Source organism: Phyllostomus hastatus, unplaced genomic scaffold, assembly GCF_019186645.2.
Source record: "Phyllostomus hastatus isolate PE091 unplaced genomic scaffold, TTU_PhHast_1.1 phas_scaffold_28, whole genome shotgun sequence".
NCBI lineage: Eukaryota > Metazoa > Chordata > Mammalia > Chiroptera > Phyllostomidae > Phyllostomus > Phyllostomus hastatus.
Genome location: NW_025334022.1, coordinates 9,086,326 through 9,103,455, shown reverse-complemented (window position 1 = coordinate 9,103,455; position 17,130 = coordinate 9,086,326). Strand labels below are relative to the sequence as shown.

The following is a 17,130-nucleotide window of genomic DNA, read 5'->3' as shown; positions in this document are numbered from 1 at the left end:
AAGAAAGGAAAAGAGAGAGTGAGAGAGGAACACACATACATAAAAGGCAATGAATAAGTACCTATCAATAATAACCTTAAACATAAATGGATTAAATGCTCCAATCACAGGACATAGAATAGCTGATTGGATGAGAAAACATGACCCACACATATGCTACCTACAAGAGACCCACCTCAGGGTTAAAGACCTGCACAGGCTGAAAGTGAGGGCTGGAAACAAATTTTCCAAGCAAATGGACAGGAAAAAAAAGCCGGGGTAGCAATACTCATATCTGACAAAATAGACTTCCAAAAAAGGACCATAAAGAGAGACCCAGAAGGTCATTTCATAACACTCAAGGGAAGAATCCACCAAGAAGACATAAATATTGTAAATATATATGCACCCAACATAGGAGCACCCAAATACATAAAGAAAATCTTAGAGGACTTCAAGAAAGATATGGACAGCAACACAATTATTGTGGGGGATTTTAACACCCTACTATCAAAAGTGGACAGATCTTCCAAACAAAATATCAACAAAGATATTGTGGCACTGAACAATACCCTAGATGAAATGGGCTTTACTGATATATACAGAACCTTCCATCCCAAAGAAGCTAACACATTCTTTTCAAATGTACATGCAACATTTTCAAAGATTGACCACATGATAGGACAAAAAACAAGCCTCCACAATTTCAAAAAAAACTGAAATCATACCAAGCCTTTTCTCGGATCACAAGGGACTGAAGCTAGAAACTAACTCCAAGGAAAAAAACCCAAAATACTCAAAATCATGGAGATTAAATAGCATGCTATTAAACAACGAAGGGGTGAAAAATGATATTAGGGAAGAAATCAAAATGATTCTGGAAACAAATGAAAGCAAACTCACAACAATCCAAAACTTATGGGACACAGCCAAGGCAGTCCTGAGAGGGAAGTTCATAGCAATACAGGTCCACCTAAAAAACTTAGAAACATTCCAAACAAACAACCTAACTCTACGTCTACAAGAACTCAAGGAACAACAACAAAGACAGCCCAGAGCAAGCAGAAAGAAGGAAATAACCAAGATCAGAGAAGAATTAAATGACAGAGAGACTAAAAGCACAATTCTAAGGATCAATGAATCCAAGAGCTGGTTCTTGAAAAGATAAACAAAATCGACAAGCCTTTAAGCAGACTCATCAAGAAAAAAAGAGAGAAGACCCAAATAAACACAATCAGAAATGAAAGAGGAGAGATTACAACAGATACCACAGAAGTACAAAGGATGGTAAGAAATTACTACGAAGAACTGTATAGGCCAAGAAATTGGAAAACCTAGATGAAATGGACAAATTTGTGGAAAAATATAATCTTCCAAAACTCAATGGAGAAGAAGCAGAATGCCTGAACAAACCAATAACAGCAAAATAAATTGAAGCAGTAATCAAAAAACTCCCAACACACAAAAGCCCTGGACCAGATGGTTTCACAGGCAAATTCTACAAAGCATTTAAGGAAGAACTAACCCCTATCCTTCACAGACTATTTGAAACAATCCAAAAAGATGGAAGACTCCCAAACTCTTTTTATGAAGCCAACATCATCCTAATTCCAAAACCAGATAAAGACAAAACAAAGAAAGAAAACTTCAGGCCAATATCACTGATGAACATTGATGCTAAAATATTCAACAAAATACTGGCAAACCACATCCAACAGTATATTAAAAAGATCATACACCATGAACAAGTGGGATTCATTCCAGGGATGCAAGGATGGTACAATGTTCGCAAATCAGTAAATCTAATGCACCACGTAAACAAAAGCAAAGACAAAAACCACATGATCATATCAATAGATGCAGAAAAAACATTTGATAAGGTACAGCACCCATTTATGATAAAAACACTCAGCAAAGTGGGAATACAGGGAGCATTCCTCAACATAATAAGGGCCATATCTGAGAGACCTACAGCCAACATCATACTCAATGGGCAAAAATTAAAATCTTTTCCACTAAGATCAGGAACAAGACAAGGCTGTTCACTCTCACCACTTCTATTCAATATAGTACTGGAAGTTTTAGCCACAGCGATAAGACAAGAAAAAGAAATAACAGGCATCCAAATTGGAAAGGAGGAAACAAAACTGTCACTGTTTGCAGACGACATGATAGTGTACATAGAAAATCCTATAGACTCCACCAAAAAACTGCTTGACCTTATAAATGAATTTGGCAAAACAGTGGAATACAAAGTCAATATCCAGAAATCAAAGGCATTTCTGTACACCAACAATGGAACAGCAGAAGCAGCAATCAAGAAAAAATCCCATTTGAAATAGCAAAAAGAAAAATAAAATACCTAGGAATAAATGTAACCAAAGAGGTAAAAGACCTGTACTCAGAAAATTACGTAATACTGAGGAAAGAAATCAAGGAAACACAAACAAATGGAAACATATACTGTGTTCATGGATTGGAAGAATTAATATCATTAAAATGTCCATACTATCCAAAGCAATTTACACATTCAATGCAACACCTATTAAAGTACCAATGGCTTATTTCACAGACATAGAACAAACACTTCAAAAATTTATATGGAACCATAAATGACCCCGAATAGCTGCTGCAATTTTGAGAAAGAAGAGTAAAGTAGGAGGCATCACAATAACTGACACTAAACTATACTACAAGGCCACTGTAATCAAAACAGCCTGGCACTGGCATAAAAACAGGCACATGGACCAATGGAACAGAACAGAGAGCCCAGAAATAAACCCAAGTCCCTATGGTCAATTAATTTTGACAAAGGAAGCAGCGACATAAAATGGAATAAAAATAGCCTCTTCAACAAATGGTGTTGGGAGAACTGGACAGCTACGTGCAAAAAAATGAAACTCGAGCACCAACTTTCACCTTATATAAAAGTAAATTCAAGGTGGATAAAAGACTTAAATATAAACCGTGACACCATTACAGTCCTAGAAGAGAACGTAGGGAGGAAAATCTCAGATGTTTCACACAGAAACTTTTTTACTGACATGTCTCCTAGAGCAAGGGACATAAAGGAAAGAGTAAACAAATGGGACCTCATCAAAATTAAAAGCTTTTGTGCAGCTAAAGAAAAAAAGTATCAAAATAAAAAGAGAACCAACTGCATGGGAAAACATATTTGCCAATGATACCTCAGACAAGGGTTAAATCTCCAAAATATATAAAGAACTTACATGACTCCATTCTAGGAAGGCAAGTAACCCAATTAAAAAAATGGGCAAAGGACTTGAACAGACACTTCTCCAAGGAGGACATACAGAAGATCCAAAGACACATGAAACAATGTTTAATATTGCTAGCTATCAGAGAGATGCCAATTAAAACCACAATGACATACCACTTCACACCTGTCAGAATGGCCATCATAAACAAAGCAACAAACAACAAGTGTTGGAGAGGTTGTGGAGAAAAGGGGACCCTAGTGCACGGTTGGTGGGACTGCAGACTGGTACAACCACTATGGAAAGCAGTATGGAACTTCCTCAGAAAACTAAAAATGGATCTGCCTTTTGACCCTGCAATTCCACTGCTGGGACTATATCCTAAGAATCCTAAAACACCAATCCAAAAGAACCTTTGCACCCCGATATTCATAGCAGCACAATTTACAATAGCCAAGTGCTGGAAGCAACCAAGATGCCCATCAGTGAATGAATGGATCAAAAAACTATAGTACATTTACACAATGGAATTCTATGCAGCAGAAAGAAAGGAGGAGCTCCTACCCTTTGCAACAGCATGGATGGAGCTGGAAAGCATTATGCTAAGCGAAACAAGCCAGGCAGTGAAAGACAAATACCATATGATCTCATCTCTAACTGGAACCTAAACAGCAAAACAAAGAAATAAGCAAAATATAACCAAAGACACTGAAATAGAGGACAGGCTGACAGTGACCAGAGGGGAGAGAAGAGGGAATTTCAGGGGAGAATGGGAAGGGTTTACAGGAACAAATTTAAAGGACACATGGACAAAAGCTAGGGGGAGGGTGATAATGGGAGGGAAGTGGGGAGGGTTGGGTGGGTGGGCTGGAATGGGAGTAAAAGGGAGAAAACTGTACTTGAATAATCATTAAAATAAAATGAATAAAAACTTTATTTGTAAAAAAAAAAGAGAGAGAGGGGAAGGGAGAGAGAGACAAGGAGAGAAATATCAGTGTGTGGTTGCCTCTCGCATGTCCCCTACTAGGGACCAGGCCTGCAACCCAGGCATGTGCCCTAGATTGGAAATCAAAATGGTGAACCTTTAATTTGCAGGGTGGCACTCAATCTACCAAGCCACGCTAGCCAGCGCCTCTTTCGCTTTTTATAAAGAGTGGCTAGGCGGGTGAAATATCACAGTAATCACTGTACTTCTCCAAAGGATCTCCTATCTATCCTGTGCTTGTTGGTACTGTAAATCCCATAGAACACTCTCCTTCTATCTTATTCTATTTCACCTTCCCCCTGCCACTGATCACACACAAGATAAGGTGAGAGTTGTGAATACTAGTAATCCTGCTGGAGGTGAGAACCCCTCAACAAAGGAACCACCAACAGGTAAAACCCAAGTATAACAAAAGAGCCCACACAAATGGAAGAAAGGACAACCCTAGAGTATCCAGACAAGGAGATTAAAGAGACCACACCGCTGAATTCCATAGAACTCCTACCATACAAGTTCACCCTACAAAGACAGCTAGCAAAGCAGAGCATCAGGAAGCACAAAAACAAACAAAAACAGTCACCTAAAATGGGGAGACAAAGAAAGAACTTGCAATCAAAAAGAATAGAAGACTTCCCACTAAAAGAGGTAAATAAAATGGAGGCAAGCAATCTATCAGATAGAATTCAAAAGAATGGTTATAAGGATGCTTGAGAAACTCACATACAACTAAAAGGAACTGAGTAAGAACAACAATAGTATGAAAAAATAGAGCATATATGCTGAGTGAAATAAGCCAGGTGGTGAGGGAAAAATACCATATGATCTCACCTTTAAGTGGAACACAATCAACAAAAGAAAAAGCAAACAAAATATAACCAGACATTGAAATTAACAACAATCTAACAATAGCCAGAGGGGAGGGGGAAGAAGACAGTGGGGAGAAGGGTTTTCAGGAACTACTATAAAGGAGATATGGACAAAACCAAGGGAGAGGGTGGAAGCAAGGCAGGAAGGTGGGTTTGTCTGGAATGAGGGGGAGTGGTGGGGAGAAAATGCAGACAACTGTAATTGAACAACAATAAAATAATTTAAAAAAAGAAAGAAAAAGGAAATAGAAACTATAAAGAAGAACCAAACCCTGCTGGTGTGGCTCAGTGGATTGAGCTCCAACCTGAAAATGAAAGGGCTGCTGGTTGAATTCCCAGTCAGGGCACATGCCTGGGTTGCAGGCCAGGTCCCCAGTAGGGGACATGCAAGAGGCAACCACACATTGATGTTTCTCTCCCTTTTTTCTTCCTCCCTCCCCCTCTGCCTAAAAATAAAGAAAGTATTTCAAAAAAAGAGAAAGAACCAAGAAGAAATGAAGAATACAATTTCTGAAATAAAAAAACACACGAAAAGGAACAAGCTGACTGGATGAAGCAGAAGAATGAATTAGTGAGCTAGAAGACAAGGTAGAAAGAAACATGCAGGTATAGCAGCTGCAGGAAAAAAAGACTAAAAAATATGAAGATAGCTTAAGGGAACTTCAAGACAACACAAAATTCAACAACATTCAAATCATAGAAATACTAGAAGGAAACGAAAAAGAGCAAGGGATAGAAAACCTCTTTAAAAAAATAAAGATGGAAAACTTTCCAAATTTGGAGAGGGGAAAAAACATGCAAGTTCAGGAAGCTCAGCACGTTCTGATCAAGGTGAATCTAAAGTGGTCTGCTCCAAGACAAATCATAATTAAAATGCCAAGTTAAAAGTCCAAGAGAAAATCTTAAAAGCAGCAAGGGAGAAACAAGAAGCAACATACAGTGGAGCTCTGATAAGTCTAGTAGAAGTTTTCTCAACACACACATTACAGGCCAGGAGAGAATGGCAAAAATATTCCCAGTCATGAAAACCACAGGCCTGCAACAAAGACTACTCTACCCAGTGAGGCTCTGAATTAAAATGGAAGGAAAAATAAGGAGTTTCCCAGACAAAATAAGGCTGAAAGAATACACCTCCAACAAAATCAGCACTGCAAGCTATGCTAAAGGGACTATTATAAGAAGAGAAAGGAAGAAAGTGAGAAAGAGAGGAACACAGGTACAAAGGGGGAAAATGAATAAATACCTATCAAAAATAACCTTAAATGATAATGGATTAAATGTTCCAATAAAAAGATATAGAGTAGCTGAATGGATAAGAAAACATGACCAATACATATGCTGCCTACAAGAGACCCACTTCAGGACAAAAGACCTACACAGACAGAAAGTGAAGGGTTGGAAAAAAATAATCCAAGCAAATGGACAGGAAAAAAAAAGCCAGAGTTGCAATTCTTATATCAGACAAAATAGACTTCAAAACAAAAGCCATAAAAAGAGACACTGAAGCACACTTGATAATACTCAGGGTAGAATCCATCAAGAAGACATAAACATTATAAACATATATGCACCCAACATAGGAGCACCCAAATACATAAAGGAAATCTTAGAGGACTTCAAGGATATAGACACCAACACACTTCCAGTAATGGATTTTAACACACCACTGTCAAAAATGGATAGTTTTTCAAACAAAATATCAACAAAAATGCTGCAGCACTGTACAATGCCATATATCAAATAGACTTAACTGATATATATAGAAGCTTTCATCCCAAAGAAACAAAATACACATTCCTTTCACATGCACATGGAACATTTTCAAAGATAGACCACTTAATAGGACACAAAAAAAGCCTCAGAAAATTCAAGAAAATTGAAATCATATCAAGCATCTTCTGAGACCACAAGGGCCTAAAACTGGAAACCAACCTCAAGGAAAAAAAACTCAAAAACACTCAAATTCATAGAGATTGAATATCGTGCTATTAAACAATGAATGGGTTATGAATGACATCAAGGAAGAAATCAAAATGTACCTGGAAAAAATTGAAAATGAACACACAACAGTCCAAAACTTAGGGGACACAGGCAAAGGCAGTCCTGAGAGAAAAGTTCATAGCTATACAGGCCTACCTGAAACAGACAGAAATATTTCAAATAAATAACCTAATCTTACATCTACAAGAACTGGAGGAAAAACAAAAACAAAGCCCAGAGCAAGTAGAAGGAAGGAAATAACCAGGATCAAAGAAGAATTAAATGACATAGAGACTAAAAAGCACAATCCAAAGGATCAATAAATCCAGGAGCTGGTTCTTTCAAAAGATAAACAAAATTCACAAGCCCTTAAGCAGACTCATCAAGAAAAAAAAAGAGAGGACACAAATAAACAAAATCAGAAATGAAAGAGGAATAATTACAACTGAAACCACAGAGATACAAAGGATTTTAAGAAATTACTACATACAACTGTAAGCCAAGAAATTTGAAAACCTGGGTGAAATGAACAAATTGTTAGAAAAGTATAATCTCACAGAACTGAATGAAGAAGAAACAGAAAGCCTGAACAGACCAATAAAACCTGATGAAATTTAAGCAGTAAACAGAAAACTCCCTGTTGGGGAACTGCCCTGCCTGGTCTCAGGAAGCTGTAACCCCCCGTGACTTAGGCTAAGTGAAAGACCTCCAGACCAGGAGCTACTGAAGGAGACAAAACTTATTTCCCTGGCTTGAATGGCAGTCAATGATGGGTAACAATTCTCCTGGATAGAGAATGAATCTAAGACAGACACGTTCACGAGGGAATGACAGAGACAAGACTCACGGGGCTGTGGAAATGAAGGGGTGATCAGACATCAACCCCTGCCTCCTTTGGCTTTGTCAAAGCCTGAGTCTTTGCTCTTGGATGTGAGAGATCCAAGTCTCCTGGCTGCCTCTGTCTCCTGAGTTGCAGGGGTGAAACAGCCCAGACCAGAAACAGCGGACCCCTGGGGTAATCAGGCCTGGGACATAGAATATGCAAGATCCTGTGAGATCTGTTTGCTGGAGGATGTTATTATCTTGGAATTTAAAAACACAGGCAGGAAACTTTTGGAACCTGTACCTCTTTCATATGTTAAAAACCCCAAACCTTCCCCAGATTCTCAGCAGGAGTGCTGCCCCCACCTTTGTAAGTTGTTTACATCCTTTGATCTTTTCTGCCAGACTGTGAATCCATAAACTAAGTCTGTTTTCTCAATAAAAATCTGCTTGGGTATGGATACTAGGCACTCCCCACGTGAGGAGTGGCCATTCTGTCCCAATTCTCCCACAGGACCTGGTTGTCTCTGTGTATGTTTTTAGCATGTTTCGACAAACATCTGCAGCCGAGATGGATACCGCTGGCCAGTATCCTCCACAACTCCCGGCACACAAAAGCCCTGGATGGGACAGTTTCACAGGAGTATTTTACAAAACATTTAAGGAAGAGCTAACCCGTATCCTTCTCAGACTATTCCAAAAAATCCAAAATGATGGAAGACTCCCAAACTCTTTTTATGAAGCCAGTATCATCCTAATCCCAAAACCATATAGAGACACAACAAAGAAAGAAAACTACAGGTCAATATTGCTAATGAACATAGATGCTAAAATCCTCAACAAAGTATTGGCAAAAGGCATCCAGCAATACATTTGAAAAAATCATACACCATGATCTAGTGGGATTCATCCCCAGATGCAAGGATGGTAGAACACTTGCAAATCAATAAACATAATACATCACATAAACAAAAGGAAAGACAAAAATCACATGATCATATCAATAAATGAGGAAAAAGCATTTGATAAGGTATAGCACCCATTTATGATCAAAACACTCAGGAAAGTGGGAATAGAGGGAGCATTCCTCAACATAATAAAGGCCACATACAAAAGACCTACAGCCAACATCATATTCAATGGGCAAAACTAAAAACTTTCCCACTAAGATCAGGAACAAGGCAAGGTTGTCCACTTTCACCATTTCTATTCAACATAGTATTGGAAGTCCTAGCCACGGCAATCGAAGAAGAAAAGGAAATAAAAGGTATCCAAACTGAAAAAGAGGAAACACAACTGTCATTGTTTGCAGATGATATGATAGCATACAGAGAAAATCCTACAGATTCTACCAAAAAACTACTTGACCTAGTGAGTAAATTTGCCAAAAGAGCAGGGTTCAAACTCAATATTCAGAAATCAAAGGCATTTCTATACAACAACAAAAGATAAGAATTAGAAGTCACAAGAAATCACCCATTTTCTATTCCACCAAAAAAAATAAAGTACCTGGGAATAAACCTAACCAAGGGGTGAAAGACCTGTACTCAGAAAACTATACAACAGTGAAGGGAAGAATTAGAGAAGACACAAATAAATGGCAGCATATACCACGTTCATGGATTGCAAGAATTAACATCACCAAAATGTCCATACTACCCAAAGCAATTTATAGATTCAACACAATCCCTATTAAAATACCAAGACATATTTCAAAGACACAGATCAAACATTTCAAAAATTTATATGGAACTGTAAATGACCTTGAATAGCTGTAGCAATTTTGAGAAAGAAGAACAAAATAGGAGGGATCACAATACCTGACATCAAACTATTATAAGCCCACTGTAATCAAAGAGTATGGTACTGGCATAAGAACAGACAGATAAACCAATGGAACAGAATAGAGAGCCAAGAAATAAACCCAAGTCTCTATGGTCAATTAATATTCAACAAGGGGGCAGAAGAGTATATAATGGAGTAAAAATACCCTCTTCAACAAATGGTGTTGGGAGAGCTGAACAGCTACATGCAAAAAAATGAAACTCAACCACCAACTTACACCATACAAAAAATAAATTCAAGGTGGATAAAAGACTTAAATATAAGTCATGATACCATTAAAGTCTTAGAGAAGAGCATAGGCAGGAAAATCTCAGATATTCCACACGGCAATATTTTCATGGATATGTCTCCTAGAGCAAGGGACATAAGGGAAAGAATACACAAAAAGGACCTCATGCAAAAAGCTTCTGCATGGCTAAAGAAAACAGCATTAAAATAAAAGGAGAACCAACTGTATGGGAAAACATTTTTGCAAATGATACCTTGGACAAGGGTTTCATCTCCAAAATATATAAAGAACTCACACGACTTCTCCAGGAAGACAAACCACCCAATTAAAAAATAGGCAAAGGACCTGAACAGGCACTTCTCCAAGGAGGACATACAGAGGGCCCAGAGACATATGAAAAGATGCTCAGCATCACTAGCCATCAGAGAGATGCAAATTAAAACCACAGTGATATACCATTTCACACCAGTGAGAATGGCCACCATAAACAATTCAACAAACAACAACTGTTGGAGAGGATTTGGAGAAAAGGGAGCCCTAGTGCACTGTTGGTGGGAAAGCAGGCTGGTGCAGCCACTGTGGAAAACATTGTGGAATTTCCTCAGAAAACTAAAAATGGAACTGCCTTTTGACCCAGCAATATCACTGTTGGGATTATACCCTAAGGATCCTGAAACACCAATTCAAAAGAACCTATGCACCCCAATGTTCATAGCAGCACAATTTACAATACCCAAGTGCTGGAAGCAACCCAGGTGCCCATCAGTAAATGAGTGGATCAAAAAACTGTGGTACATTTACACAATGGAATACTACACAGAAGAAAGAAAGGAGCTCCTATCCTTCACAACAGCATGGACGGAACTAGAGAGCATTATGCTAAGTGAAGTATTCCAGGTGGTAAAAGAAAAATACCATATGATCTCACCTGTAAGTGGAACCTAATCAACAAAACAAGCAAGCAAGCAAAATATAACCAGAGACATTGTAATAAGAACAAAGTGACAGTAACCAGAGAGGAGGGGGGAGAGGGGTAGTAAGGGATAATACAGGTAGGGCCATCAAGGAACATGTATAAATGATACATAGACACACCAAAGGGGGTAGGTTTGAGGGTGGGAGGCAGGGATGGGTGGGGTGTGGGGTGTGCTCTAGTGAAAATGAAAAAAAAAGACAGACATGTAAACAAACAACACTTTATGTACAGTAGGTACTATAAGAGATTCAGGTATAGGAAGCATATGAAGAAATCCATCAACTAGATCAAAGGGTAAAACCCTTGTTCTCGAATAGCTTATAATCTCTTGAAGAGCCCAAGTACATACATATGAAACACATTGTAAAATTACAAGGCATTATGTGAACAAATGTCAAGAATTAAATACCACAGGAACCCAGAGTAAAATACTGTAAACTGTTGTCAACAGGAGACATATTACACTAAATACTTAAGGATCCCAGATGGATACAATTTAGATAGGCAGATGGAACTCATAAAATCATTATAAGGAAGTGGAATGACATTATGAAGTCATGGAGGAAGAAATAAGTATGACATGTGTGGGAAATAGTGAAGCCACAGGCTTGGCTAAAGCATAGGGTTTGTGTTATGATAAATGAAAAATAAAGCTGGATAGGGAGGGTGGGACCAGTTGTCACAGAGGCTGGAATTCCAGGCTAAAGAGTGTGGACTTGAGAGGAAAAATGTTTTAGAATGTGGAGAGAAATCAGGAATTATTTCTGGCACAATACTGAGTCCTATGCTTACCTGTACTTTGGATGGGAATTATAGTAACAAAACCATCTTGCAGGTAATGTAGATGGATCAACCTTGCCAGGGAGCTTCCTCCACTTAAGACACTCATCACACTGTACCCACGTCTGGTCAGGAATCTTCCTGAATGAAGGAAAACAGAAGTGTCACTGTGTGTATCCTAGCTTTGTACTGTGTCTTATATTAGAAAGGCACACCCAAAAGTGAAATAACACTATTTTATATATGAAATGTGTTATAGCTATTACAGTCTAGGTGTCTAAAATGTATATATCTTGAACTTCACAGAAAAAAATGATAGAACTATGCCAGATACGGATATGAAAAGTAGTGAAAAATATTAACATGGTAAGCTACCATTATTTATGGAGGTCAATGATATTTATCCTAGAATCTCTTGATCTAAGTAAGCAAGAAAATAATTTTAACTCTAAAATGAATTAACAAAAATTATATATGTGTGTGTGTGTATATAATATATATCTCCAAGATATAAAACCCACAGAATCATTTTATTTGATTCTATGCAATCCTATGGTAAGTTTAAAATGCATCTGTGGGAGTCATTGAAGAATCATCATCAAAACTTTCCCCTCTCCATTTTCCTACAGAATCGCTTCTTTTTTCCTTTTAAAATCAGTCTTTGTGTATACTTTAATCAAAATTTTATTAGGCTTACATTCTCAAAGTTAATCTTAAAAAGTAATGTAAATTTGATTAGATTTTATAACTAGAAATGGTGGCACCAGCCCAATAATTGGGTTAAATTATTAAATAAATTCTTCCAGAGTTCTACTCTTAATACATATACCCTCTCCCACTCCCCACCCTTGCCTAGGAAGCGTATCCAGTCACCTTCACCTTAAAGAAAATTTGTTTCTTTGTGAAAGAAGGTGGTCCATGTATAACAGAAATAGTTAGCATCTAAGATGTGAAAGGAGTGGGAAGGGGAAAGGCTGGAGAAAAGACACAGAAAGAGGGTAGAGGGGAGCCTAGGACCCATTTAAAAAACATAATTTAGCCTAGGGCTGCTTTTGTGTGTTACATTTATATTGCTCTTATACTAGACATATTAATAGAGTGATGTGATTTTTTATGTCTTAGTTCAATATGTTTCTTATCTTTATAGGTAGTGTTTTTTTCTAATTTTAATAGTAGTATCAGCTCATTATAGGAAAAAAGCTAGAAAATACAGAAAGGTATGAAAAGAAAAGACACTCATAATTCTACCACTCAAATACAATATCCTCTTCTTGTTTAAAACTGTTTTAACAGAGAATTCATACATATTTTGGGGTATACAGCTTCCTATCTCATAGCTCCAGGCTGCTCCAGCCTTATAACTGCTAAGCTCTAAGCTTAGGCCTGACCTCTGATGTCTATGTATCTCTGTAAAGCCACTGTTTTGTTCAAAGCCAGAGCAGCAAAAAGCAGTTTCAGCAGTAGTGGGAGGCGAGAGGAAAGGTCATATTAGCTTTGGTTTTACATGCACATGCACAGAGGAGTCTTTGGCAGAAGCATGTCAATATTATTCTCTCAGGGACAAATATTAAAGACAGAAACTCCCTGCCTCAGATTACATGCAGACCATAGTAGATACTTCTATCAAGGCAGACAGGAAGCCTTTTTAGCTTGTGCTTGCAATAAATAGGTAGTTAAAGGGGTTACACCATATTACCCTCATTGCATTGTTTCAGAAAAGCATCATGAATAATGGGTTTTGGAGCCGAAATGCCTATATTTGAACCTTAGCTCTACCCCTTTATACCTGTCTAATCCTCAGCAAGTTACTTAAACTCTCAGTGTATCACTGTCTACATATCCAAAGAAGAAATAATCTCTATCTCATATAGTTGTTGATGAACCAATACATGCAAATACAAGTAAAGAATTTAGAACAGTGCCTGGTACATAGGTAAGTAGTCAATAAAGAATAATCATTATTACAATTCTGCTTCCAGAAAAATTACATAACATACATATATACATTCCAGCTATATATGAACATGTTTTATTGCATTAATCATTGCTTATTTGAAAGGGCAAAAAATATCATCTTATCTTAATTTTCATGTCTTTGAAAACCATGGAAATTGGACATGAATAAGATATTTAGAATAAGATGGTGATATTTATAAAGCAATTAGGTTGCATTTGAAATAAAATTTTATATCATAGCTTTTCCTGATAATTTGCATTAAAAATAAACACAGGTGGGTACCTACACCAAAACGAACTTTTAACATCCAAATATTTGCCTTAATGGTGGTGTAACTGACTGTATATGTGTATTACACATTCTATATTAATCCTATCTTTACGTTCTTTTCCTGGCCTACTGAGGCAGTTCATCTTGATGCATAGTTCTGTGTGTTATTCCCTCTCTTAGATTTAATAAATTCTACCTTTTTTCTGATATGCCGGATTCTCTACTTCTGCTGTCAAATTCCATGGTACAGTTCCAACAATTTCCTCTAGGAATAAAGAGAAGGAAAGTTTGCTAACATTTCGGAATGCCTACTACATGCCAGGTGCTGTGCCAAAAATGTTATAACATCTAATTTATTATACTCAGAGAGGTGAAGTGACTTACCCAAACTTGCCCAACTATTAAGAAGCAGAACGAGATTTTCAACCCAGGAGTACCTGATTTAAATGGCCATCATGGTCTATATCATATTGCCTATAGGAAAAACTGAACATACTAAATTCCTCATATTTATAATCCAAACCACACAAGTCTTAAGCCAGAATGATGAGGTCTAGAGAATGATAAAATTAATACCTGTGATTTCCCAGTTTTAGTTAATTAAACTGCCTTACGTGAAGAGCACCATCTTATTCTTGTTCTTTCCATTTGCCCTATGGATATTACCCTTAATACTTTTATATTCTATAGTTACTACTCACGGTATTGTCCTGGTCATGGCTGAGGTCTCAAAATTCTCTTTGGAAGTCTTTTCCTTCCAATAAGCATTTAGCTTCTGGGCAAGGGCATTTATGGTTAACCTGATAGAAAAAGCAAGAAGAAGCATGTCAATGGTGAGAATTTATTGAACAACTTTGTGACCTTATGAGATGCTCCCACATAAAAGAAGCCAACAATTTAGGTTTGAACAACTACACTTATAGCAACTAGGATGGGAATCCACTACCTTTCAAATTACATGTCAAAATGACAGTCAGAATGCTGAATAGTCACTTTGATTAAAAAGGCAAAATGGTCACAAGTCCTAAAAAGTACTGTGTTCTCCAAATTTTCGAGGCTTTTGGAATTATAGGTGAGGGGTTGATATTAGAGAAATAAAGAAGGACTAAATTTCAGAGATAGGAGAGAGCCAAACACTGATATGTTATTTGATTGTCATGTGACTACATGTAAACTATTGAGGACCAAGTTGAAAGTCAGAGGATCAAAAACTACATCTTATCTATTACAAGTCAATCAAATATTCATTTTAAAATGTCCATACAGTTCCTTTTCATGCAACTGCTGATTAGAGCAGTTACAGCACCAATGGACAACAAAGTCCCCTTAAATCTTCTACTACACAGCTGTTAGTGGAAGCTATACCCCAGTTTTGGCTGTTCTTCTTTCTCCTTTATCTGTCTTCCCAAATTAACAAGAGTAGACCGAGGGTCAAAATATATAATGTATATAAAGTCAAAACCAGAACATTACTTTTAAAAACTGTCCATTTCTAATGACTAAATCTTATTTAATTCTACAACCCAGGAGTATAACTTCATATACAACTGTACACACATGAAATACTACTGAATTAGTATATTTAAAATCTCCTGACTCTGGATTGTTTCCCAAGGTTTTTATAGACCTCTTCTCTCCATAAGAGGAATTCTTCCTTACCCCCCACCCCTTACTTATATTAAATTAGATTCTGACTACACAGAGAAGATTATAGTTGTTACACATGAGCTCCCCTTCAATGAAGTAATATTCCTACCTCTATGTTTATATCTTTCCCTCAAGGCAAAGATAAAGAACTATTCCTTGTTTTCTCTTAATATTCTACTTTAAATCTACTTAAAAAATAAATCAGACAAGATTCTGGGAAGATGGTGAAGTCAAAAGACCAAGAATTTTACTCTCCACCTAGACAACTGCACTGTCTGAATCTATCTGATGTAACTGTTTGGAACTGTGGAGTCTATTGAAGGACTGAAATTTCCAAGGGAAGGCTTGGATGGTAAATTGGCAAATTTTAGCTCTTAGCACACTAGTAGCTACCATCCCTTAGCCCCGTGACAGGCAGCTGTCCTAAGAGCAGCTTACAGGGGCCAGGGTGGGGCAAAAAGAACTCTGTCCTTCAAATATCAGGGGTCTGTGCTCTGATAGTTGTGTGCTGTTTCTGATCACAGGCTTGTGTCACCCCCATGGTAACCACAAAGAAAAGAGCTGTAAAATATGCACAAAAGGAAATGAGAAGATTTAAATGTTTGATCATAAAAAATCAACAACACAGAAGACAGTAATGTAGGAAACAAGGATCACATCACATCTATAAAGCATATAGAAAACAAAAAGTAAAGTAACAGAAGTGCCTCATTATCAGTAATTAATTAATTTACATGTAAATAGATTAAACTCTCCAAACAAAACACAGAGATTGGTGGAATGAATAAAAAAACATGATCCAAATATCTGCTATCTACAGGAGACTAACTTTATTACTTTTACTTTTTTCTTTTACTGATTCCAGAGAAAGGGGAAAGACGGGAGAAAGAGGAGAGAAACATTGATGTGAAAGAGAAACATCAACTGGTTGCCTTGTGCATGCATCCCAACTGGGGAGTGAACCTGCAACCCAGGCATGTGCCCTGACCTGGAATCAAACCCCCAACTTTTCAGTTTGTGGGATGATGCCCAACCAACTGAGCCATAGCAGCCAGGGCTATAACAGACTAATTTTAGATGCAAAGACATAAATAGGTAGAAAATGAAAGGATGAAAAAGAATATTCCATGTAAATAGTAACCCAAAGACAGCAAGGATGGCTATACTAATACAATTAGACAAAAGGAAGTAGTACCTCCACTTATTTGTGGTTTTGCTTTCCATGGTTTTAGTTAGCCACAGTGAAAATGTGGTCCAAAATATTAAATGAAAAATTCCAGAAATAAACAATTTGTAAGTTTTAAATTGTGTACTGTTCTGAGTAGTGGGATGAAATCATGCACTGTCCAGCTCCATCCTACCAAGGACATGAATCTTCCCTTTGTCCAGCATATCTATACTGTATGTATAGTACAATAAGATATTTTGAAAGAGACCACATCCATGTAACTTTTATTATAGTATACTGTGATAATTGTTCTATTTTATTGTTATTGTTAATCTCTTTCTGTGCCTAATTTATAAATTAAACTTTATCATAGGTATGTATGTATAGGAAAAAACAGTATTTATAAGG

General features: G+C 37.3%; 1 protein-coding gene across 7 annotated transcripts in view; it reads right to left on the bottom strand.

Moving 5' to 3' along the window:
• The window catches only part of MORC4 (MORC family CW-type zinc finger 4), a 71,440-nt gene that overhangs the window by 22,983 nt on the left and 31,327 nt on the right, over positions 1-17,130 (bottom strand). For 5 of the 7 annotated variants that reach the window (XM_045817657.1, XM_045817659.1, XM_045817663.1 and 2 more), the window contains 3 exons: positions 14,609-14,707; positions 14,104-14,172; positions 11,693-11,821 (listed from right to left, as the gene is read on the bottom strand). In XM_045817657.1, the coding sequence (XP_045673613.1) occupies positions 11,693-11,821; positions 14,104-14,172; positions 14,609-14,707 (297 nt within the window). The remainder of the gene's footprint in view (positions 1-11,692; positions 11,822-14,103; positions 14,173-14,608; positions 14,708-17,130) is intronic. The other 2 variants (XM_045817658.1, XM_045817661.1) reach the window with 1 other exon arrangement.